General features: G+C 36.2%; 1 protein-coding gene across 1 annotated transcript; it reads left to right on the top strand.

The window, feature by feature from the left end:
* The first annotated feature begins 507 nt into the window (after positions 1–507).
* On the top strand, positions 508–7,204 carry PDC (phosducin). The gene is made up of 3 exons (XM_028121557.2): positions 508–568; positions 3,495–3,646; positions 6,680–7,204. The coding sequence occupies exons 1-3, from the start codon at positions 508–510 to the stop codon at positions 7,202–7,204; spliced, it is 738 nt and encodes a 245-aa protein (XP_027977358.1).
* Positions 7,205–27,290: the final 20,086 nt, after the last annotated feature.

Raw genomic sequence — 27,290 nt, 5'->3', positions numbered from 1 at the left:
ATGCCAATTCAGAAGTAGGATTTGTCAAACCTTACTGACAAAAATGACTCTATTACAGTATGTTAACTTTCATCTAGGCTCAAATCCTTGCTCTACCACTTACTATGTGATCATGGATAGATAACTTAAACTCTGTCCTTCAGCTTCCTCAATTGTAAAATGGCATTAACAATTGTCCCTGCCAATATGGCTATGTGAGAATTAAATGATTTTTGACACATAAAGTAATTGGAACAATGTCTGGTACAAAGTAAGTATTAACAGTAAGTATATAATTATTATTAATTTTTAAAATTATGTTATACAAAATATTGTATACACAAACATTAAAGTAATATCCTTTTATGAGGAGGCAGAAACATCCTAAACATTTCATCATTTAGTGAGAACTCTTAGCCTAGCATGGAACTTGGCAGCAAGAGAATAATAGGATATAATTATATATATTCTAGCATTCATCATTACTTCTTCGTTTATGCTATAGATTATATCAGATCTAAACCTAAAATGGAAGAAGCCAAAAGCCAAAGTTTGGAGGAAGACTTTGAAGGACAGGCCACACATACAGGTAAGCAAATCCAAAGAAAAAAAATTATTAAGTTAAAATTAAATGTGGATATCTCTAATGTTCTTACTGCCATTATTCAGTGTGAAATTTAAGTAATATCTTTGAATGGTTTGATGGAATCATCTAAGAAATATTTGAGTGGGAAAAGTAATGTGAAATCAAATACTCTTAAAGTAGTTTTATTTAGATGTCAAAGAATGAGAAAAACACTAATTATTGAGAAATTCTTAATACCCAACTATCATAAGCCCTCTTCTACACTATAGTTAAGCTCTTTCCTCTCTAATTTCCCCCACTATGAACTTTCCTTGAAATTGTAAACAATAGTAGACCAAAAGGTAAATAGTTTTTAATTTTAATTTTTTGAATCTGAAGAAAATAAATGATAAACCATTCTTAACTCAAATGGATTTCAATATTCCTCTAGAAACCCTAAGACTGCAATTCATTTCATCCAGAGCCTGTTTTCCTAATCTGTTAAATTGTATGGGACTGTATATATGCCACTACTAAGAGTTTAAAAATCAAATAGTATGTCAGTTTAAAAGTTTAGTTTGTACCTCTTAAGCTTCTTCACTTATTTTGTATACCTGCAACTAGAATAATATTGTATATCAACTATACTTTAGTTAAAAAATAAATAACATTAAAAAAATAAATAAAAATAACAGTTTAGGGTTTTTAACTCTATTGAATCTTATTAAACTAATATTTCCCCCTCTCTTTTAATAATACAAAATGAACTCTTTAAATTTAGCCAGAGAGTTGAATGAATTCACATGAGTACTAGACAAAATGCATGGGAATTCATTTTATTATTCTAATCTATTCTATTCTATTCTATTCTATTCTATTCTATTCTATTCAAGAGAGAGAACAAACACGAGCAGGGGTAGGGGCAGAGGGAGAGGGACAAGCAGATTTCCCGCTGAGCAGGGAGCCCCACCTGAGCTTGATTCCAGGACCTGAAGATCATGACCTGATGCTTAACCAACTGAGCCACCCAGGTGCCCCAGGAATTCATTTTATAACAACAGTGTGAAGAGTACCTTTCTAAGTATGACAGAACCAAGAAACCATAGAGGAAGATTGATAAATTCAGCTATAAAAATGAGGGACGGAGGGAAGGAAGGAAAGAAATGTCTGTTGATAGGTCATCAGTAGCAAATTTCAAAAAACATTTGACAAACTGGAGGAAACCAGCTGCAATTCAATTGACAAAGGGTTAATGTCCTAATAAATACTGAAAGTTCCTACAAATCAATTAGAAAAACAACAACAATCAAATGGAGAAATGAGCAAAAGATAGGTCAGAAAAAAATAGCACTTATGAAGTTAGTACTATTGTGAGATACCTTTTTTTCACACTGTTTGTAAAAGTAAAAAGTTTAATAAGACACTTTGAAAAGAGGCATACTCATACATTACTGGTAGGAGTGTAAACTAGTACAACCTCCTTAAGAGTAGTTTAGCAATATCAAAATTAGAAATATATATGCTTTTTGACCAAGCGATTCTAATACAATAACATATAGATAGACCTGCATGGATAGAAAAAAATGTATGTGCAAGGTTCTTCACTCAGGATTATATATTATAGAAAAAATGAGGAAGCAACAATATACATCAACAAGAAATTTTTTTAAGTAAATGAATATCTACACAATGTAATGCCATGCCTCCATTTTTTTTAAAAAGGAAGAAACTCTTTATGCATGTATATGAAAAAAATCTCTGAGATATATTATGAATTAAGAAAAGCAAGGTGAGAAAAAGCGTAAAAAAAAACTTGTAAAAAAAACAGGAGAAAAAAGATTCTCTTTTCTACACATATAAACACATGCAATACACATGCATATTTTGTAAAAACAGAAAACATATCTGGAAGATGAAGACAATACAAGTAAACAGAAAACAATGAATATAATTTTAATATAAGTAAATTTATATTAAAAAGTATATATTAGATATTAGATAAATTAAGAAATTATTAAGAAATATGTGGGAGAAAGAGAATACATCCACACATATAACATTAAAGGTATAGATATGGCTAATCTTTAGTGAAGGATATTTAAAACTCCATATTTCCAAGGATTTAGGCCTTCCAAGCACTTTTATTATTTATCAGGACAACTGAACATCTGAATTCCAGTTGGATCATCCTTGACTTAATTCGTTTTTCCTAATCTGCAAATCCCATCCTCTCTCCATTTGTAAAAGGTTCTTAGAATCTTTTTTTTTTTTTTTTGACAGAGAGAGACAGCAAGAGAAGGAACACAAGCAGGGGGAGTGGGAGAGGGAGAAGCAGGCTTCCCACCAAGCAGGGAGTCTGACGCGGGACTGGATCCCAGGACCTTGGGATCATGACCTGAGCCAAAGACAGATGCTTAACAACTGAGCCACCCAGGCATCCCAAAGATTCTTAAAAGGAATTGGATGATTATGTAATAATTTTCTTAAAGCCATTTTAGTTCTGTTATTTGAGGTCAGGTCTTCTCTAACTGGTTGTCTTGTATGTGATATTGTTGTTTTCTGGATCTTGATATCACTTCAATTTGTTTCCCCAATAATCCTAGTGTCCCTGTTAATAGTGTGGTACCAATTCTAGATTATTGCTGAAGCTTCCTTCTTATTTAATAAAAGTGCTATTTTTCTAAAATTCTAGTTCCCCTCTTTGTAATTTGTATTTTCATTAATGTAGATGTTTCAGAGAAATCCTTAGCCAAAACCCATTTAACAAGATTAGTGTGGGAAAATATTTTTATGAGCAGGGCAGTCAGACATTTCTAGCCCAAACAAGATTTTTTTTATGATACAGAGATGGCAAGTCTATTCCAGCAATGATACTTATGCAAACCTCAATTGTATAAATAGTTGTTTTGAAAATAGAGAGGGAAATGATTTGTTTTTTCTTTTATTCCAGGACCCAAAGGAGTAATAAATGATTGGAGAAAGTTTAAATTAGAGAGTGAAGATGATGATTCAGTTCCACCTAGAAAGAAGGAGATTCTCAGACAGATGTCTTCTCCTCAGAGTAGAGATGACAAAGACTCAAAAGAAAGATTCAGCAGAAAGGTAAGGAAAAAATCAATAGTAAATAACTTACAATGTGTTTTTAGTCTACAGGACTCTAAAGAATCACTTTAGAGATATAAAATAGATATATTTCAAAAATATTTATTATAATATTGTTTATGTTGGCAAAAAAAAAAACCCCAGGAAATGAAGTAAATACCTGTGAAGGTATTCCATGTTAAAAAATGTATAGCAGCTATTAAAAGAATGAGTTATAAATACATGAGCTGACTTAAGGGCAGTTCCGTAAAGTGAGAAAGCAAGATACGGAGTATTTTAAGTTATATGATGACCCCATTCTCTAGAGCAAAGGGAAAAAAAATACACATCACTGTATATGTTTTTACACTTATATAATTATATGAACAATATGTAGAAGTTTGGAAAGACACTCACCAACTTCACAATATTTGTTATTTAGAAGGGTGGGATTGATTGAGAGATCTCAATTTCCTTTTTCCAAATAGGAAAAAGAAGGTAAGTAGAATAAGCCACATATTTTTAAAGGTATCATGATTTTTTTAAAGCAGAATTTTAAAAAAAGTCACTTATTTACTTGTTATATAATGCATATGTCCATGTGCTATGTCAAAATATGTTAATGGAGATTATCTCAGAGTATTAGAGTGGTGAAATTTCACTATTTATTACTTTCTCCCTTTAGCTTTTAACTCATTTTTGAATCTTTATAATTAGCATGCATTATTTATATAACAATAATAACAACAACAATCATATTAATTTAAAACCCATTAAGTGACTTCCATTGTGGAGTAAATCACTTTAGTGGGTTATTTATCTCCAAACCAATGCATATGAGTTGTATATTGATTCTCGACAGACAGACTACATCAGAAACGTCAAGTCTAAGATCTTGTTTCCAGATTTGGGTTCCTTCACTGAGACACTATGTGATATAGATGAGACAATTAAGTTTTCCCACCTGAAGAATTGCAACAACACATCCTCTCTTTGTTTTAAAGAGATGTGAAGAGAAAATAAATGTAAAAATGTTTGAAACATGTAAACTGCCATACAAATGAGAGACATTATGATTATTAAAGGTGTTGCACAGGTTAAGCTTGAGAAGTGTATCTGAATGCCTAAATGCCTGAATATATGAATGGAACAAATTCTCACAAATGCATATGTAAATCAATAATATAATATTGATACAATATTTGTATGGTTCAGTCTGTTAAGTTAACAGAACTATGCTAGCAATTTAAAAATTATAGAAAACATTTAACATTTTTTAGGGTTAAAACAAATAAAATTGAAATTATCTTAAAGCAAAAAAGTAATATGACAGGAAAAAGAATGAAGACATTAGAAAAACAAATATAACAAATATATGCAAAACAAATAAAATAAATGAAAGCACCAGATATTTCTACTTAACCTGAATCTTAGTATCATCTGTAAAATGAGAGTAATAATACCTACCTCATAGGTTTATTGTGAGGATTCAGTAAAATAATCTATGCAAAGTGCCTAAGACATAATAGATTTTCCATAAGTACTAGTTTCTTGCCTTCTTAATTCTCCTCCACTTTAAAAATTATTAGCAGTTGCTGTTTGAGAGGCTACTTGATGGCAAAGCAGCAGCGAATCCAACTTCTGGGATTCTGGGTGGCTCCACGTCTCTCAATCATACTATGTCCCACATTGTTCCTTCATATATATGTACATACACATGTATATATACATACATACGTATATATGTATTTTGGTGGAGGAGGAGAGTGTTTAGCATTCTATGGAATAAGTTAATAATGGTGTAGCTATTAAAAAAGGCTCTGTAGGTACTTTTATACTCTAGCTGCAGTGGAAAGTAGCTGTCTTGGAAGATGGAAGTAAGTCTTTTCTAACTTTAGCCTAAACCAGTAGCTAACAATCACCTGAAGGGCTCATTTGAAGATGGCTCACTCAGCCTCACACATACAAGTTCTAATTCAGTAGATCTGGAGTGGTGCTCCAAAATTTGCCTTTCCCAGAATTTCTCAGGTGCTGCTGTTGCTGCTGACCCAGCATTAACCTCCTGAATGATCTTATGAACAGCAAATAATAGTAAAAGCTGTCTTGCTTGAATTCTATCTCATATATTCCAAAAAGTCAGTAAGTGATAAGATATAATCTTTTTTTTTCTTTTTAAAGATATAATCTTTTAAAGAACTTTTGTGGAGGAGACACTAATATTTAAAGGCATTTATTGGGGACACATTTAAATTATGTGTGTATACCCTTTTTATTTTTTAGGAAAGCCACTCCAGAGTAGACCCTGCTGGGATTTTTTTCACCCAATGTGATGGGTAGCTAAGTGGCACATTTTTTACTGAGATTGTGACCATCTCGTGGCTCACCTATATTCAACAATATTTAGGCATGCATTTAATCATGCAATAATTACTGAGCTCCCATTTTATGCCAGATACTACAGCAGATAGTGAAGAGAGATGAATGATACAAAATTCCTGCCCCATGGGGCATATCAGTTATAAAAACTATTACAAAATAAATAAATATATAACACAATGTCAGTAGTGTTTGTTGTTATGAAGAAAAATAAACCAATATAAGGAATAGAAAGCATGGTATGGGGATTCTTTTAGGTAGTATAATTGAAGAAGGTAACACTTGAACAAAGGCTTGAATGTGGTGAAGAAGGAAAAGGTCTTCACATCAGGAGTGATGTAGGATGGTGGGGAGAAAACAGTAAATGCAAACTTTTTGAGTTGACAATAGGTTTGGTATGTCTAAAGATTATAAATTACTGGGGGTGCCTAGGTGGCTCAGGTGGTTAAGCATCTGCCTTCAGCTCAGGTCATCATCCCAGGGTCCTGGGATGGAGTCCTGCATAGGACTCCTGCTCAGTGGAAAACCTGCTTCTCCCTCTCCCTCTGCCCCTCCTCCCTGCTTGTGCATGTGTGTGCTCCCTCTCTCAAATAAATAAATAAAATCTTTAAAAAAATTTTTAAAAAAATATAAATTTCTGACCAAATTATCGCTACCATTTCTTTTGTTTATTTCTAGATGAGCATTCAAGAATATGAATTAATTCACCAAGATAAAGAAGATGAAAATTCCCTTCGTAAATACCGTAGACAATGCATGCAGGATATGCACCAGAAGCTGAGTTTTGGGCCTAGATATGGGTTTGTGTATGAGCTGGAAACTGGGGAGCAATTCCTGGAAACCATTGAAAAGGAGCAGAAAATCACCACAATTGTTGTTCATATTTATGAAGATGGCATTAAGGGTTGTGATGCTCTAAACAGTAGCTTTACATGCCTTGCAGCTGAATACCCTATAGTCAAGTTTTGTAAAATAAAAGCTTCTAATACAGGTGCGGGGGACCGCTTTTCCTCAGATGTACTCCCCACACTGCTCGTCTACAAAGGTGGGGAACTCATAAGCAATTTTATTAGTGTTACAGAACAGTTTGCCGAAGAATTTTTTGCTGGGGATGTGGAGTCTTTCCTAAATGAATATGGGTTACTACCTGAAAGAGAGACACATGCCCTAGATCAGACCAACATGGAAGAAGATACTGAATAAACAGTCATTATGTCAACATTTCATATTTCTCCTTTACAAGTTGAATATTGATTTTGGTAGTATCCATATTCCTTTAGAGAACACCAAGTATGGCCATGGCTATTTTAATTTGTGAGAAAAAAAGATTGATGCTAAAATTATTTGATTAGCATTACTTAAATGAATAGAAGGCTTTACTACAAAATATTGTAGTCTTTAGCAACATGTTAGTAGACAAAGAGGCTATGAATAATATTGTGACAGTTTTCAAAAATTCCTTTCAGGTTATGTGTTGGCTTTCTTACTCCTTGTTTTTTCCTCAGTGGTATTATTTGGACTTTTCAAATTACATTATCAATCATAATTTTGCTTGTGTGATAAGAATAAAGTCTCATGAGGAAATAAGTTTGCTATTTGAAATCTATTTTTTCTCAAGTACTACATTATCAAGGCCCTAAAAACATTACATAACCCAAAATACAAAAAAAAATCATTCAGTAAGATATCTTACATTATATATATATATATATATATATATCTTATAAGAAACTTAGAAACCTTGTGTCACATTAAAGATTTTAAAAAAAGGTAGCTTTTTTTTAAAATACAACCTCAGAAGCTAACCTTATTTAGGAAAAAAATTTTATTCTATGGACAAAATATTTAATAGTGATAATAATTACAACAATCATTTTTTAATTACCAATTATGGGCCTGCATTTTATACATATAATGTGTAATTTTTAACCACAGTTCCACAAGTAGATATCCACAAGTGGATAGCACTTTATAAATGATGAAACTGAAATTCATAGAAGTTCTATTTCTATTTCCCTTGAAAACACTGGGAAAATTTTCCTCCTACACAAACAAATGGAAATGCAAAACAAAATATAATTTGAAAAATGTTTTTAAATGCCTCACAAATGAGCTGTAGAGCAAGATAAAAGAAACTTTTAGGGATCTGAATCAGAGTAAGAGATAATGGTGAGTGAGAGCTGAAGCACCATGGCCTATATTTGAAGACATGGTGCTTGATAAATCCCCCAATACTGGCTCCCTGTGGGAAGTCTGCTTAAAACAGACTTTCTTGGGGTGTCTGGGTGGCTCAGTTAGTTAAGCGACTGCTTTCAGCTCAGGTGATGATCCCGGAGTCCTGGATTGAGTCCTGCATCAGGCTCCCTGCTCAGCAGGGGAGTCTGCTTCTCCTCTCCCTCTGCTCATTCCCCCTCTCCCTCACTCTCTTTTTCAATAAATAAATAAAATCTTTTAAAAAACACAACAACAGATTTTTTCATTTTCCCCCTGGGAGACGAATGTTTAAATCAGACATTTTTCACAAGTTCTAGTCTCCACTATCCTAAATGAAGATTTTGTATCTTCTCTTTCCTTAAATCTTTCATACCCTTTTCCCCCAGTCCAAGCACTTCACCTTCCTCATACTTAATTGAGAAAATAGAAGTTATCAAACAGGCCCTACCTCACCTTTCCATCACCAGTCTAAAATGTGCACCAGCATAGTCCAAGATGGCAGAGGAGTAGGAGACCTTAGTTTTGTCTGGTCTCAGGAATTCAGCTAGATAGTTGTCAAATCATTTTGACACCCGTGAACTCAACTGGAGATCTAAGAAAAGAATTGCTGCAATTCTACAAATAGATAAGCGCCCAAGGTAAGAAGCGTGGAGAAGTGAATTCAAGGTGATATATCATCAGAAGATAAACCATGGGGAGAGGGAGCCTCCAAAAGCTGGCACCAGAAAGTGATAGAGCAGCAGAGCACAAAATCAGAACTTTTAGAAGTCTGCTCTGATGAGGGACGTCCCTGCCTGAAAGGTGCTCAGGTGGCAAAGCAGGCATAATCCTAGGTGGGATGGTGTGGTCTCAGGATCCCTGAGGCAGAGTTCCCAGGCATTGAAGCAGGAAAGCTGGCTGCAATCAGCAAGCCCAGGAGTGGGATCTCAGCTTAGGGTTGCCATATAATGCAAATTAGGGCACAGTTGGGTGACTGCTTTCCAAGCAGGGGCCCAGGGAGCAGCAGAACAGCAGTAAGACGCCCACCCCCATACCTCCCTGGGAGGAGAGGTGTGGGTGTGCACCTCAGGAGTCTGCAGGGTTTGGAGACTTGAAATGCAGTTGTGTGCCTGAGATAGAAATGCCTCATCACAGGTTGGGTGAATGCAGAGTGTGGACGGAGGCAAAGGAGACAGGAGTGACTGACTGCTTTTCTCTGTGGGTGCATTGAGGAGTGGGGCCCCAAGCTCTGGGCTCTGGGTCTGGAGATTGGGAGGCCACCATTTTCATTCTCATCCTCTAAAGTGGCACCAAAAGCCTTCAGGGAACAAAGGCCACATAGAGCAATCCAGAGCTGCTTACTTAGCCTGGCCTCCTGGCAAAGGTGGTGCAATTCCATCCAGGTAAAGACACTTGAGAATCAATGCAACAGGCCCCTCCCCCAGAAGATCAGCAAGAACATCCAGCTAAGACCAAGTTTACCAATCATAGACAACTGCAAAACTCCAGCAACAGGGAAAAATAGTATATAGAATTCATGTTTTTTTCCCCACGATTCTTTAGTCTTTCAATTTTAATTATTTTTTTCTCTTTCCTTTTTCAACCATTTTCTTATTTCATCAGCTCTTTTTTAAAAATCTCTTAATTTTCATTTTTACAGTTACATTCTATCCTTTCTATTTAATTTTATTTTTGTGTATGTATGAGTTTTTCTTTCTTTATAATTTTGGGATGCAATTTCTTCTAACAAACAGAATCTAGTGTATGGCTCTCTTCTCTTTACTTGTCTGATCATATTTTCTCTTTTTTTCTTCTTCTTTTTTGTTGTTAAAGTCTTTTTAAATTTTCATCTTTACAATTACAATCTATCCTTTCAATATTTAATTTTATTTTTGTATATATGTAAGTTTTTCTTTCTTTACAAATTTGAGATGCAGTTTCTTCTAATAAACAGACCACAATACACTCAGGATATAGTGTATTGTTCTGTTCTGTTCACCTATCTCTTTATATTCCTTTTCTTTCTTTCTCTTTCTTTCTTTCTTTCTTTCTTTCTTTCTTTCTTTCTTTCTTTCTTTCTTTCTTTCTTTCTTTCTTTCTTCCTGTCTTTTAATTTTCACTTTTATAGTTACATTCTATCCTTTCATTGTATTTAATTTTATTTTTGTACATATATGTTTTTCTATCTTTACAATTTTGGGATCTAATTTTCTAACAAACAGACCAAAATACACACAGAATCAAGTGCATTGCTCTGTTCTGTTCACCTGTCTGATTATATTCTAACTTTAAAAAGAATTTTTTTTCAGTTTCGGGTCTCTTCTGATTTCTTTAGTTATATTTCTCTGGGGTCATTGTTATCCTTTTAGTGTTTTGTTCTCTTTTTCATCTATTCTTCTCCAGACAGAATGACAAGACAGAAAAACTCACCTCAAAAAAGAGAACAAGAGGTAGTACTGACTGCCAGGGACCTAACCAGTATGGATATGAGTAAGGTGTCAGAACTGGAGTTCAAAATAACAATTATAAAGATACTAGCTGGACTTGAAAAAAGCATAGAAGACACTAAAGAATCCCTTTCTGGAGAAATAAAAGAACTAAAACCTAATCAAGTTGAAATCAAAAAGGCTATTAATGAGATGCAATAAAAAAAATGGAGGCTCTAACTGCTAGGATAAATGAGGCAGAAGAAAGAATTAATGATATAAAAGACCAAATGATGGAGAATAAAGAAACTGAGAAAAAGAGAGATAAGCAACTACTGGATCACAAGGGGAGAATTGAAGAGATAAGTGATACCATAAAGTGAAACAATATTGGAATATTTGGGATCCCAGAAGAAGAGAAAAGAGAAAGAGGGGAGAAGGTATATTGGAACAAATTATAACACAGAACATCCCTAATCTGGAGAAGGAAACAGGCATTCAAGTCCAGGAGGCACAGAGAACCCCCCTCAAAATCAATAAAAATAGGTCAACAGCCCATCATATAATGGTGAAACTTGCAAATCTCAGAGACAAAGAGAAAATCCTGAAAGCAATTCAGGACAAGAGGTCCATAACCTACGATGGTAGAAACATTAAACTGGCAGAAGACCTAGCCACAGAGACCTGGCAGGCCAGAAAGGACTGGAATGATATATTCAGGTGCTAAATGAGAAAAATGTGCAGCCAAAATACTTTACCCAGCTAGGATGTCATTCAAAATAGGAGAGATAAAAACCTTCCAGGACAAACAGAAACTAAAAGAAATTATGATCACTAAACCAGCCCGGCAAGAAATATTAAAAGGGATCTTTTAAGCGAAGACAGAGCCCAAAAGTAACACAGACCAGAAAGGAACAGAAACAATAAACAGAAACAGTGACTTTACGGGTAATACAATAGCATTAAATTCATATCTTTCAATAGTTACTCTGAATGTAAATGGGCTAAAATCTCCAATCAAAAGACACAGGGTATCAGGTTGGATAAAAAAGGAAGACCCATCAATATGCTGTTGGCAAGAGATTCATTTTAGACCCAAAGACACCTCCAGATTTAAAGTGAGGGGGTGGAGAACCATTTATCATGCTAATGGACGCCAAAAGAAAACTGGGGTGTCAATCCTTATATCACACAAATTAGATGTTAAACCAAAGACTGTAATAAGAGATGAGGAAGGACACTATATCATACTTAAAGGGTCTTTCCAAAAAGAAGATCTAACAATTATAAATATTTATGCTCCTAACATGGGAGCAGCCAATTATATAAACCAATTAATAACAAAATTAAAGAAACACATTGATAATAACACAATAATAGTATGGGACTTTAACACCTCATTCACAGCAACGGACAGATCATCTAAGCAGAAGATCAACAAGGAAGCAAGGGCTCCGAATGACACACCGTACCAGATGGACTTCAAAGATATATTCAGAGCATTCCATCCTAAAGCAACAAAATACACATTCTTCTGGAGTGCACATGGAACGTTCTCCAGAATAGATCATGTACTGGGTCACAAATCATGTCTCAACCAGTACCAAAAGATTGGGATAATTCCCTGTATATTTTCAGATCACAATGCTTTGAAACTGGAACTCAATCACAAGAGGAAATTTGGAAAGAACTCAACTCCATGAAGGCTATAGAGCATCTCACTAAACAATGAATGGGTCAATCAGGAAATTAAAGAATAATTTAAAAAATTCATGGAAACAAATGAAAATGAAAACACAACCGTTCAAACCTTTGGGATGAAGCAAAGACAGTCCTAAGAGGGAAGTATATAACATTACAAGCCTTTCTCAAAACAACAAGAAGGGTCTCAAATACACAACCTAACCCTTCACCTAAAGGAGCTGGAGAAAGAATGACAAATAGAGCCTAAACCCAGCAGGAGAAGAGAATTAATAAAGATTAGAGCAGAAATCAATGAAATAGAAACCAAAAGAACAGTAGAACAGATCAATGAAACTAGGAGCTTGTTTTTTGAATGGACAATAAGATTGACAAAACCCTGGCCAGACTTATCAAAAAGAAAAGAGAAAGGACCCAAATAAGTAAAATCATGAATGAAAGAGGAGAGATCACAGCCAACACCAAAGAAAAGCAAACAATTATAAGAACATATTTTGAGCAACTATATGCCAAGAAATTAGGCAATCTAGAAGAAATAGATGCATTCGTAGAGACATATAAACTACCAAAACTGATTCAGGAAAAATGGAAAGCCTGAACAGACCCATAACCACCAAGGAAATTGAAGCAGTAATCAAAAATCTCCCAACAAGTAAGAGTCTAGGGCTGAATGGTTTCCCAAGGTAATTCTACCAAGCATTTAAAGAAGAACTAATACCCATTCTTCTGAAGCTATTTCAAAAACTAGAAAGGGAAGAAAAACTTCCAAACTCTTTCTATGAGGCCAGGATTACCTTGATCCCAAAACTAGACAAAGACCCCACCAAAAAGGAGAATTATAGACCAAAATCCCTGATGTACATGGATGTCAAAATTCTCACCAAGATACAAGCCAATAGGATCCAACAGTACATTAAAAGGATTATTCACCAGGACCAAGTGGGATTTATTCCTGGGCTGCAAGAGTGGTTCAACATCTGCAAGTCAATCAGTGTGATACACTACATTAATAAAAGAAAGGACAAGAACCATATGACCCTCTCAATAGATGCAGAAAAAGCATTTGACATAGTACAGCATCCTTTCTTGATTAAAACTCTTCACAGTATAGGGATACAGGGAACACACTTCAAAATCATAAAAAGCCCTCTATGAAAAGCCCACAGTGAGTATTCTCAGAGAACTTTTCCCCTGTGGTCAGGAACACGACAGGGATGCCCAATCTCACCACTGTTGTTCAACATAGTACTAGAAGTCCTAGCTTCAGCAATCAGACAACAAAAAGAAATAAAAGGCATCTAAATCAGCAAAGAAGAAGTCAAACTCTCACTCTTTGCAGAAGACATGATACTTTATGTGGAAAACCCAAAGACTTCATCCCAAAATTATTAGAACTCATACAGGAATTCAGCAAAGTGGCAGGATATAAAATCAATGCACAGAAATCAGTTGCATTTCTATACACTAACAATGAGACCAAAAAAAAAAAAAAAGAGAGAGAGAGAGACAGAAATTAAGGAGTAATCCCATTTACGATTGCACCAAAAACCAAAGGATACCTAGGAATAAACCTAACCAAAGAGGTAAAGGATCTGTACTCAGAAAACTATAGAACACTCATAAAAGAAATTGAGGAAGACACAAGGAAATGGAAAAGCATTCCATGCTCATGGATTGGAAGAACAAATATTGTTAAAGTGTTTATGCTACCTGTAGCAAACTACACATTCAATGCAATCCCTATCAAAATACCACTAACTTTTTTCACAGAGTTGGAATGAATAAAATTGAATAAAAAATGAATAAAATCCTAAAATTTGTATGGAACCAGAAAAGACCCCGAATAGCCAAAGGAATGTTGAAAAAGAAAATCAAAGCTGGTGGCATCATAATTCCAGACTTCAAGCTCTATTACAAAGCTTTAATCATCAAGACAGTATGATACTGGCATAAAAACAGGCACAGAGATCAATGGAACAGAATGGAGAACCCAGGAATGGACCTTCGACTCTATGATCAACTAATCTTCAATAAAACAGGAAAGAATATCCAGTGGAAAAAGGACAGTCTCTTCAATAAATGGTGCTGGGAAAATTGGACAGCCACATGTAGAAGAATGAAACCAGACAACCTCACACCAGTCAGAATGGCTAAAATTAGTAAGTCAGGAAAGACAGATGTTGGCGAGGATGTGGAGAAAGGGGAACTCTCTTACACTGTTGGTAGGAATGCAAGCTGGTGCAGCCACTCTAGAAAACAGTATGGATGTTCCTTAAAATGTTGAAAATAAAGCTTCCCTATGACCCAGCAATTGCACTACTGGATATTTACCCCAAAGATACAAATATAGTGATCCAAAGGGGCACCTACACTCCAATGTTTATAGCAGCAATGTCCAGAATAGCCAAACTATGGGAAGAGCCCAGATGTCCATTGACAGATAAATGGATAAAAAAAGATACATACACACACACACACACACACACACACACACACACACACACACAATGGAATACTACTAGCCATCACAAAAATGAAATCTTGCCATTTGCAACAACACTGATGGAACTCCAGGGTATTATGCTAAGCAAAATAAGTCAATTAGAGAAAGACAATATTATCATATGTTCTCATTCACATGTCGAATTTAGGAAACAAAACAGAGGATCATAGGGGAAGAGAGGAAAAAATAAAACAAGACAAAATCAGAGAGGGAAACAAACCATAAAAGGCTCTTAATCATAGGCAATAAACTGAGGGTTGCTGGAGGGGAAAGGGGTGGGGGATGGGGTAACTGGGTGAGGGATATTAAGGAGGGCACATGATATAATTAGCACTGGGTGTTATATAACACTGATGAATCACTGACCTCTACTTCTGAAACTAATAATATATGTTAATCAATTGATTTTAAATAAAAATTAAAAAAATAAAATAAAATGTGTACCTGCACGTAAACACTGTTTCTACTGACACTATGATGAACGAAGCATCCATGCAGCTATGAGCCATGACCAAACTGTGCAGTAGAGCTAACCCTCTCACCCACAGTCATTTTTCTCCTGCAATTATTTTCCCTCTTCTGCATCATGTTTCTCCCTTCCTCTATGTCATACTATTCATATTGGCTTATAAATGAGTTTTAAAATTGTCCACTTTTAAAAAATGCCCAAGTAGGGGGGCGGAGTAAGATGGCAGAGGAGTGGGAGACCTGGATTTCGTCTGGTTTCAGGAATTCAGCTGAATAGGGATCAAACCATTCTGAACACCTACGAACTCAACAGGAGATCGAAGACAAGAATAGCAACAACTCTCTGAACAGAAAAGCGACCACTTACTGGAAGGTAGGACGTGTGGAGAAGTGAATCTGAGGTGATATTTGGGAGGATAGATGGTGGGGGAGGGGGCCTCCGTCGGCTGCTTCTGGCAAGTGATAGAGCCGCAGAGCACAAAATTGGAACTTTTAGAAGCTGGCTCCGCTGAGGGACGTCGCTCCAGTGGCTAAGCTGAGGGTGGAACCCTCGCGGGACAGTGTGGTCTCAGGACCCTTGGGGTCACAGAAAGACCGGGGGTGCCTGAGTGCGACAGAGCTCCCAGGTATCGGAGAAGGGAATCTGGCTGCAGAGGCGGAGCCGAGGCGCGGGCTTTCAGCTCGGGGTTGCCATAAACTGTGATCCACAGCCCAGTTGGGCCACTGCTCCTCCAGCAGGGACCCAACAAGTGGCAGATCCGGGGAGACTCCCCTTCCTCCCCCTGGAGGAGCGGCGCGGGAGCGCACCACAGGGATCTGCTGGGTTTGGAGACTCCACACGCGGTTGGGTGCCAGAGATAGAAACACTTTGTCACAGGCCGGGTGAGCACGGAGTGCGGCCAGAGACCGGGGAGACGGGAGTGACTGCTTTTCTCTGGGGGTGTATTGAGGAGCGGGGCCCCAAGTTCTCGGCTCCTCCGGGCGGAGATTGGGAGGCCACCACTTTCACTCTAGTCCTCCAAAGCTGTACCGAGAGCTTGCAGGGAACAAAAGCTCCTGAGAGCAAACCCAAGCAGCTTGCTTAGCCCGGACAAAAAAGGGCGGGGCAATTCCGCCTCCGGCAAAGACATTTGGGAACCATGGCAACAGGTCCCTCCCCCAGAAGATCAGCACGAACAGCCAGCAAGCCAAGACCAAGTTTACCAATCAATGAGAATGGGAGAACTCCAGCGCTAGGAGAATACTGTACATAGAATTCATGGCTTTTTTACCATGATTCATTAGTTTTTCAAAGTTAATATTTTTTATCTTTTTTTTGAATTTTTCTTTTCCCCTTTTTCAACCAACATCTTATCAATCCCTTTTTTTAAAAAAATATTTTTTATTTTTCATTTTTAGAGTCATACTTTATCCCTTCATGGTAGTTACCCTTATTTTTGGCATATATATATATAAGTTGTTCTCTCTTTAAAATTTTGAGATACAGTTTCTACTAACGGATCAAAATATACCCTAAATCACTAGTATACGGCTTTGTTCTAGTCTCCTGCCTGATCACATTCTCTCCCTTTTTTTTTCTTTTCTTTTTTTTAAATCTTCTTCTTTCTTTTTTCAAACAACTCCTTATCTTATCAATTCCTTTTATAAAATCTTTTATAATTTTCATCTTTACAGTCATCTTCCATCACTTCATTGTATCAACCCTTATTTTGTACATATATAAGTCTTTCTTCCTTTAAAATTTTAGGAGGCACTTTCTTCTAACAGACCAAAATACGCCCAAAATCTAGTGTGTGGCACTGATCTATGCACTAGCCTGATCACATTTGATCATATTCTGTTTTTTTTTGTTTTGTTCTGTTTTTGTTTGTTTTTATCTTTTTCTTTTTCTTTTTTTTCTCTTTCTTTTTTCTTTCTTTCTCTTTCTTTTCCCCTGGTTTCAGGTCTTTTATGATTTGTATAGAGTATATTTGTTGGGAACATTGTTAACCTGTTAGCATTTTGTTCTCTCATTCATCTATTCTCCTCTGGACAAAATGACAAGACGAAAAAAATCACCTCAACAAAAAGAACAAGAGGTAGTACCGTCTGCCAGGGACCTACTCAATATGGACATTAGTACGATGTCGGACCTAGAGTTCAGAATCATGACTTTAAAGATACTAGCTGGGCTTGAAAAAAGGGTGGAAGTTATTAGAGAAACCCTTTCTGGAGAAATAAAAGAACTAAAATCTAACCAAGTCAAAATCAAAAAGGCTATTAATGAGGTGCAATCAAAAATCGGGACACTACCTGCTAGGGTAATTGAGGCAGAAGAGAGAATCAGTGATATAGAAGACCAAATGACGGAAAATAAAGAGGCTGAGAAAAAGAAAGATAAACAACTACAGGATCACGAGGGCAGAATTCGAGAGATAAGCGATACGGTAAGACAAAACAACATTAGAATAATTGGGATCCCAGAAGAAGAAGAAAGAGAGAGAGGGGCAGAAGGTATATTGGAGCAAATGATAGCAGAGAACTTCCCCAATGTGGGGAAGGAAACAGGCATCAAAATCCAGGAGGCACAGAGAATCCCTCTCAAAATCAATAAAAATAGGTCAACAACCCGACATCTAATAGTAAAACTTACGAGTCTCAGAGACAAAGCGAAAATCCTGAAAGCAGCTCGGGAGAAGAGATATGTAACCTACAATGGTAGAAACATTAGATTAGCAACAGACCTATCCACAGAGACCTGGCAGGCCAGAAAGGACTGGCATGATATCTTCAGAGCACTAAACTAGACAAATATGCAGCCAAGAATACTATATCCAGCTAGGCTGTCATTGAAAATTGAAGGAGAGATAAAAAGCTTCCATGACAAACAAAAACTAAAGGAATTTGCAAACACAAAACCAGCCCTCCAAGAAATATTGAAAGCGGTCCTCTAAGCAAAGAGAGAGCCTAAAAGCAGCATAGATCAGAAAGGAACACAGACAATATACAGTAACAGTCACCTTACAGGCAGTACAATGGCACTAAATTCATATCTTTCAATAGTTACCCTGAATGTAAATGGGCTCAATGCCCCAGTCAAAAGACACAGGTTATCAGATTGGATTAAAAAACAAGACCCATCAATATGCTCTCTGCAAGAGACTCATTTTAGACCCAAAGACAGATTTCAAAGACCCAGATTGAAAGTGAGGGGGTAGAAAACCATTTACCATGCTAATGGACACCAAAAGAAAGCTGGGGTGTCCTTATATCAGACAAATTAGATTTTAAAACAAAGACTGTAATAAGAGATGAGGAAGGACACTCTATCCTACTTAAAGGGTCTATCCAACAACAAGATCTAACAATTGTAAATATCTATGCCCCGAACATGGGAGCAGCCAATCATATAAGCCAATTAATAACAAAAGCAAAGAAACACATCAACAATACAATAATAGTGGGGGACTTTAACACCCCCCCTGACTGAAATGGACAGATCATCTAAGCAAAAGATCAACAAGGAAATAAAGACTTTAAATGACACACTGGACCAAATGGACTTCACAGACATATTCAGAACATTCCATCCCAAAGCAACGGAATACACATTCTTCTCTAGTGCCCATGGAACATTCTCCAGAATTGATCACATCCTAGGTCACAAATCAGATCTCAACCGGTACCAAAAGATTGGGATTATTCCCTGCATCTTTTCAGACCACAATGCTTTGAAACTAGAACTCAATCACAAGAGGAAAGTCGGAAAGAACTCAAATACATGGAGGCTAAAGAGCATCCTACTAAAGAATGAATGGGTCAACCAGGAAATTAAAGAAGAATTTAAAAAGTTCATGGAAACCAATGAAACTGAAAAACAACTGTTCAAAATCTTTGGGATACAGCAAAGGCAGTCCTGAGAGGAAAGTATATAGCAATACAAGCCTTTCTCAAGAAACAAGAAAGGTCTCAAATACACAACCTAACCTAAAGAAGCTGGAGAAAGAACAGCAAATAAAGCCTAAACCCAGCAGGAGAAGAGAAATCATAAAGATCAGGGCAGAAATCAATGAAATAGAAACCAAAAGAACAGTAGAACAGATCAACGAAACTAGGAGCTGGTTCTTTGAAAGAATTAAAGGATTGATAAACCCCTGGCCAGACTTATCAAAAAGAAAAGAGAAATGACCCAAATCAACGAAATCATGAATGAAAGAGGAGAGATCACAACCAACACGAAAGAAATACAAACAATTGTAAGAACATATTATGAGCAACTCTATGCCAGCAATTTAGATAACCTGAAAGAAATGGGTGCATTCCTAGAGATGTATCAACTACCAAAATTGAACCAGGAGGAAATAGAAAACCCGAACAGACCTATAACCCCTAAGAAAATTGAAGCAGTCATCAAAAATCTCCCAACAAACAAAAGCCCAGGGCCAGATGGCTTCCGAGGGGAATTCCACCAAACATTTAAAGAAGAATTAATACCTATTCTCCTGAAACTATTCCAAAAAATAGAAATGGAAGGAAAACTTCCAAACTCATTTTATGAGGCCACCATTACCTTGATCCCAAAGCCAGACAAAGACCCATCAAAAAGGAGAATTACAGACCAATATCCTTGATGAACATGGATGCAAAAATTCTTACCAAAGTACTAGCCAATAGGATCCAACAGTACATTAAAAGGATTATTCACCATGACCAAGTGGGATTGATCCCTGGGCTGCAAGGTTGGTTCAACATCTGCAAATCAACCAATGTGATACAATACATTAACAAAAGAAAGAACAAGAATCCTATGATCCTCTCAATAGATGCAGAAAAAGCATTTGACAAAGTACAGCATCCTTTCTTGATCAAAACTCTTCAGAGTATAGGGATAGAGGGTACATACCTCAATATCATAAAAGCCATTTATGAAAAACCTACAGCGAATATCTTTCTCAATGGGGAAAAGCTGAGAGCTTTCCCCCTAAGGTCAGGAACGCAGCAGGGATGTCCCACTATCACCACTGCTATTCAACATAGTATTAGAAGTCCTAGCCACAGCAATCAGACAACAAAAAGAAATCAAAGGCATCCAAATCGCCAAAGAGGAAGTCAAACTCTCACTCTTTGCAGATGATATGATGCTTTATGTGGAAAACCCAAAAGACTCCACCCCAAAACTGCTAGAACTCATACAGGAATTCAGTAAAGTGGCAGGATATAAAATCAATGCACAGAAATCAGTGTCATTCCTATACACCAACAACAAGACAGAAGAGAGACAAATCAAGGAGTCAATCGCATTTACAATTGCACCCAAAACCATAAGATACCTAGGAATAAATTTAACCAAAGAGGCAAAAGATCTGTACTCAGAAAAGTATAAAATACTCATGAAAGAAATTGAAGAAGACACAAAGAAATGGAGAAACGTTCCATGCTTATGGATTGGAAGAACAAACATTGTGAAGATGTCAATGCTACCTAGAGCAATCTACACATTCAATGCAATCCCCATCAAAATACCATCCACTTTTTTCAAAGAAATGGAACAAATAATCCTAAAATTTGTATGGAACCAGAAGAGACTCCGAATAGCCAGAGGAATATTGAAAAAGAAAAGCAAAGCTGGCGGCATCACAATTCCGGACTTCCAGCTCTATTACAAAGCTGTCATCATCAAGACAGTATGGTACTGGCACAAAAACAGACACATCGATCAATGAAACAGAATAGAGAGCCCAGAAATGGACCCTCAACTCTATGGTCAACTCATCTTTGACAAAGCAGGAAAGAATGTCCAATGGAAAAAAGACAGTCTCGTCAACAAATGGTGTTGAGAAAATTGGACAGCCACATGCAGAAGAATGAAACTGGACCATTTCCTTACACCACACACAAAAATAGACTCCAAATGGTTGAAAGACCTAAACGTGAGACAGGAGTCCATCAAAATCCTAAAGGAGAACACAGGTAGCAACCTCTTCGACCTCAGCCACAGCAACTTCTTCCTAGAAACACTGCCAAAGGCAACGGAAGCAAGGGCAAAAATGAACTATTGGGATTTCATCAAGATAAAAAGCTTTTGCACAGCAAAAGAAACAGTCCACAAAACCAAAAGACAACCGACAGAATGGGAGAAAATATTTGCAAATGACATATCAGATAAAGGGCTAGTACCCAAAATCTATAGAGAACTTCTCAAACTCAACACCCAAAGAACAAATAATCCAATCAAGAAATGGGCAGAAGACATGAACAGACATTTTTCCAAAGAAGACATCCAAATGGCCAACAGACAGATGAAAAAGTGCTGAACATCACTCGGCATCAGGGAAATCCAAATCAAAACCTCAATGAGATACCACCTCACACCAGTCAGAATGGCGAAAATTAACAAGTCAGGAAACGACAGATGTTGGCAGGGATGCGGAGAAAGGGGAACCCTCCTACACTGTTGGTGGGAATGCAAGCTGGTGAAACCACTCTGGAAAACAGTATGGAGGTTCCTCAAAAAGTTGAAAATAGAGCTACCATACAATCCAGCAATTGCACTACTGGGTATTTACCCCAAAGATACAAATGTAGGGATCCAAAGGGGTACGTGCACCCCAATGTTTATAGCAGCAATGTCCACAATAGCCAAACTGTGGAAGGAGCCAAGATGTCCATCAACAGATGAATGGATAAAGAAGAGGTGGTATATATACACAATGGAATATTATGCAGCCATCAAAAGGAATGAGATCTTACTATTTGCAACGACGTGGATGGAACTGGAGGGTGTTATGTTGAGTAAAATAAGTCAATCAGAGAAAGACATGTATCATATGACCTCACTGATATGAGGAATTCTTAATCTCAGGAAACAAACTGAGGGTTGCTGGAGTGGTGGGGGGTGGGAGGGATGGGGTGGCTGGGTGATAGACACTGGGGAGGGTATGTGCTATGGTGAGCACTGTGAATTGTGCAAGACTGTTGAATCACAGATCTGTACTTCTGAAACAAATAATGCAATATATGTTAAGAAATAAAAAGAAGAAGAAGATAGCAGGAGGGCAAGAATGAAGGGGAGTAAGTTGGAGGGGGAGACGAACCATGAGAGACGATGGACTCTGAAAAACAAACTGAGGGTTCTAGAGGGGAGGGGTGGGGGGATGGGTTAGCCTGGCGATGAGTATTAAAGAGGGCACATTTTGCGTAGAGCACTGGGTGTTATGCACAAACAATGAATCATGGAACACTACATCAAAAACTAATGATGTAATGTATGATGATTAACATAACAATAAAAAATTTTTTAAAAAATGCCCAAGTATAATTTAAAATTTCCAGCTATCACTCACCTCTCTGGTTTCCTATACAATCATGTCTCTCAAAAGAACTATCTAAAGTCACCATCTTTATTCTTCATTCCTATTTTTTTTTTCAGCTGACTCCAATCAGGCTTTTGTCTCAAGCACTCTAATTACAGTTGTAGTCATCTTGTTAAACTTAGTGGCCAATTCTTATTCATTATTTTATTCTATCTTCTATAAGCATATGTCAGAACTGACCACCTCTGCTCTTTTTGAGTCACTTCTTTTGGCTTCTTCGAAAACACACTCTGCTTGTTTACCTTCTATCATACTGACAATTTCTTCAAAGTAGAAATAATCTTCTCTAAACATTCATTCTAGGTAACAGCCTTCTGTTCATAATCTTAACACTTACATTCAGATCACTTTCAAATTTACATTTCTATTTTCACCTCTCTCTTAGACTGCAAAATTCTGTGTCTCAACTGGAGAAAGGGAATAGAGGAGGAAAAGAATGGGAAAGAAAAAGTTTTCTGTAATTGTAGTATATATTGATGATACAAAGATGAGTAATATAGAATTCCTAACTATGGCCAGCTTACACTGACCAGTCCCTAACATACAGTCATTACAATAGGTATTGTTTCTTTTAATGAACCTAAAATTCCATCTTCTCTTCCACTTTATAAATTGGGAAAGATATTTTAAATACCCTATGGCCTATTTCTAAGTTGATAAATTCTAGACATATCACAAGGAGGAAAAGTGCTAGGAGAGAATTATGCAGGGTAATTATATATAAAATAAGAAACTTTAAAAACAGTTCAACATGTTTTCTCCTATCAAACAATTGCTAATAAATGTATTAATCCTTTACAGAGTTCTCTGTTAAGGAATTACTGGACTCCAAAAGTCTTAGCAAAAAAACAGGATCCTTATATGAGATATTTATAATGAAAACACTCCCTAGTGGAACGACTCTTTAGATTGATATTAATTCCATGAGCTGGAAGTAAATACTTTAAAGTTGAGGGCAAGACAGTGAGGGGTGATAGTGAAATGGGTATCTCTAAAGAGAACAATATTTTAAGAATAAAATATAAGTTCTTCTCAATCAAAAGTCATTATTAACTATAAGGTAGTACAGCTTTGTAGGACAGGGGTAGAAAAGCATAACTAACCAGTGAAAGAAGATTCACCTATGGAAAAGAAGAATAAAAATGAGTGCTTTGAAAGATTCCTTCAATGAAAGCTTTACTCTTATATTAACCATGCATTAATTTAAAATAGAGAGCTAGCAAGCTTAAGCAGGACTAATCCCAGGAATGTATTTAACCCATAATTGCCAAAACAAAAGTAACTAGGTGGCACCTGTGTAGAGAGCAAGTGATGATAGCAACCATTCTCAAAATAAGCACTTGGTGACTAATGGATGCCAGAATGGAGCTTTGATGGTAACACTCATCAGGAGAGTCGGACAAAAGGCAGGATTTGACTAGAATATTTGAAACCCGCTGCTGCAGAAATCCTGGATTACAAACTCCCCTCATGTAAACACTCATTCTGCTATTATATTTGGCAGGAGGAGAGGAAGAGATCATTTTTGTCTGGGCAAAAGAATGAAGTTTTAAATGTAAAGGTCTAAAATGTCATAACATGTCTCATAACAAACCACCCAAATAATAACTGGAATAGACTTGAAAGAAGACAACAGTGTCAGTTGTAAAGTAATATTAAAATAATAGGAAAATTTTAGGGAACAGTAAAATTATCTTGATAAATGCGAAGCTCGTTCATTCATTTGTTCCTGAAATATTTATGGATAAGCTGCAATGTGCCATATAATGTTCTTGACCTTAAGGAGCTTAAGCTAAAGAAAACAGACATCTAAACAAGCAATAGATAATACCTGCATCTATGTTTATATCTATATTCATGTCTACATTAGTAGTGGTGGTTAGTATCCTGAGCACTGGTACCAGACTTCTGGGGTTAATTTTGTGATCTTGGGTAAGTTAGTTCACATTTCTATACCTGTTTCCTCATCTGTTAAATAAGGATAATAATAGCACATTCTCATAGGGCTATGAGGAAAAAATGAGTAAATCATGTAAACTACTTAGAACAGTGTCTATCCTATAAGTATTACTCAAATGTTAGTTATTATTGTTATTATTACTAGTAGGTACTTATTAAGTAAAATGGTGCATACAGTACACAGATACAAGATCTTTTTTTTTAAGATTTTATTTATTTATTTGACAGAGAGAGACACAGCAAGAGAGGGAATACGAGCAGGGGGAGTGGGAGAGGGAGAAGCAGGCTTCCCTCTGAGCAGGGAGCCCGATGCGGGGCTCGATCCCAGGACCCTGGGATCATGACCTAAGCCAAAGGCAGATGCTTAAAGACTGAGCCACCCAGGCACCCCACCGATACAAGATCTTAAAGACATGCTCCTGTAAACAGAAGCTAATTTATGAAGAAGGTGGGATGCAATTCATCTACCCCAAATACACCACTCACATTCCTGGATATAAGGACCTTATTAAAAATTATATATATTTGAATTGAATGAAAGAGATCCCAAAAAACTGTCATTTCAGATTGACTGTAGATATCACAATAAATATAAATTAAATCAGTTCTAAAAACAGATGTGTGAAATAAACATTAACACAAAAATGAGAAAGAAATCTACAGAATTTTGAGGACTTTTATACTGAATTGTTTTGTACAATATAATCATGATCATATACTTAGCTGTTCAAATATATCTAGTAAACTTTTATCTCATGATGAAAATTTGATTTCTCTTTGTTTTCTTTTGGTACATTTGTTTTCTACAAGTTTTGAGTGTCTAATACATACAAGGAATTGTATGTTAGATAATAGAGGGTGATAAAAATGAGTAAGATACAGTCATTCTTTCTTCTCAAAAGATTTACAATCTAGGAGAGCACACATTCCTGAAGTTGAAAGACCTGGGGACTTATTTTTATTTTGTTTATTTATTACTGTTTGAGGTCTTATATTCTGGAACCCAGCTGATACTGGATTTCAGTGAAGAAATTATTATCCATTCATGCCCCTCTAGTTAGCTAACACACACTGTCATCTCTGTTCAGTTCTTCCTCTTACTTTCACTACCAACTCCCTTTTTGAAATCTTCAATCTCAATAAACCATTCTCTGATGAAGGGTAGCCATCTACCCTTCCAGCTCTCTCAATCCTTTACTCTGAAGACTTCCAGTTTTTCAACCCAACCTCTTTAACACTTTGTCCATTTTCATGGTTTATATTATATATAGTATAGTGTTGTATAATATACATTATCTCATTTGATTCTCACAGTTGCTCTATGAGGTAGCCAGAGCAATGGTTTAAATATGTCATGTTCAAGAGGGAGACAATTTTTTTTCAGCTTTATTGAAATGTAACTGACAAAATTGTAAGATGTCTAAGGTATACAACATGATGACTGGATATACATATATATCATGAAAGGATTTGCCCCCCCCGACAAATACACTAAATGAGTTAATTAACCTAGATGGAGAAATTAAGGTGTTTATGGTTAGTTGACTTGTCCAGGTTCACATAGTTAGTAAGATGTAGAGTCAGAACCTAGCCTTGGGCCTCCCAATCCTAGTGCCTATGCTCTTCTCATCATATTATATGTCTTACTTACCAGTCACCAATACAAAGAATACATTAGCAACCAAATTTTGGATTCTCCAAAATTAGAAGATCTGTCTTAACATATTTCATGTCCATATGTTAATTCTTCAGAAGAAAAAAATTACCTGGCATCCAGATAAAGCTTCAGTAAGTCTCACAACTCCAAAATTAATATAGTGGCCATGGTTCTGGTAGAGAGAACAGGTCTAAGCATATAGTACATAAACTCAATTTTCAATTATGGATTTTCCTTATTTGGGCAATAGTATTTAAAGAAAACATTAAATTTTATCTTTACTTGAGGTTCTCAACTATAACAAGTATCAAAGTCTTTTTTCTTAATCTTTCAGGGCTTTTTTTTTTCATAGTATATAAGACAATGCTTCTAAAAAATCATTTTCATAAAACCAAGTGTTTTACCCTAGGCTATTTTATTTCTCAGAATGTCCACTCGCCACTCCAATCCCTGAGCACACACTAGCTTGATTTAATCATGCTATCTTAAAAACAATAATTCATTTTTAAGGCTGACATTTATTCATTGCTGACAAGACATAATTATCTCCTCTACAGGGTTCCTGTTCTAACAAATCAATGTACTTTCAACAGGCAATGATAATAACACATGAAATAGAAGCTAGGTAACTTGAATTACAGAGACGTAATACTAATAAATTGTGTAAGACCTACAGAAGTTTAGAAGCAGAAAATCAGGGCTGTACATTTACATTTATTAAAAATAAATGCAGATGTCATTTTGCCCATCATTTTTCATACTTTGAGCATTTAAAGAGAAAAGGGATTTACAAATTTTATTTTGTTGTTTTCACTTTGGTGGGGGAATGGAGAAAACTTTTAAACCATCATCTGTCTTTTCCTAAGGAGAAATAGCACTGAATTGCTATCCATTTGAAACTAGAGTTATTTTACTACTGTCCTCAGTTCCACAGTGAAAATTTAAAGTAGAAATAGTTCCAAATAAAGCAATAGTAACAAGAAACATAAATGATTTAAGTTCACTAATTAAAAGGCACATATTATCAATT

Source organism: Eumetopias jubatus, unplaced genomic scaffold, assembly GCF_037043125.1.
Source record: "Eumetopias jubatus isolate StellerSeaLion01/CBP00866 unplaced genomic scaffold, mEumJub1_p1.0 scaffold_12, whole genome shotgun sequence".
In the NCBI taxonomy this organism is placed as follows: domain Eukaryota; kingdom Metazoa; phylum Chordata; class Mammalia; order Carnivora; family Otariidae; genus Eumetopias; species Eumetopias jubatus.
The sequence above is the reverse complement of the archived record's forward strand: the minus strand, read 5'-3'. Positions and strand labels throughout refer to the sequence as shown.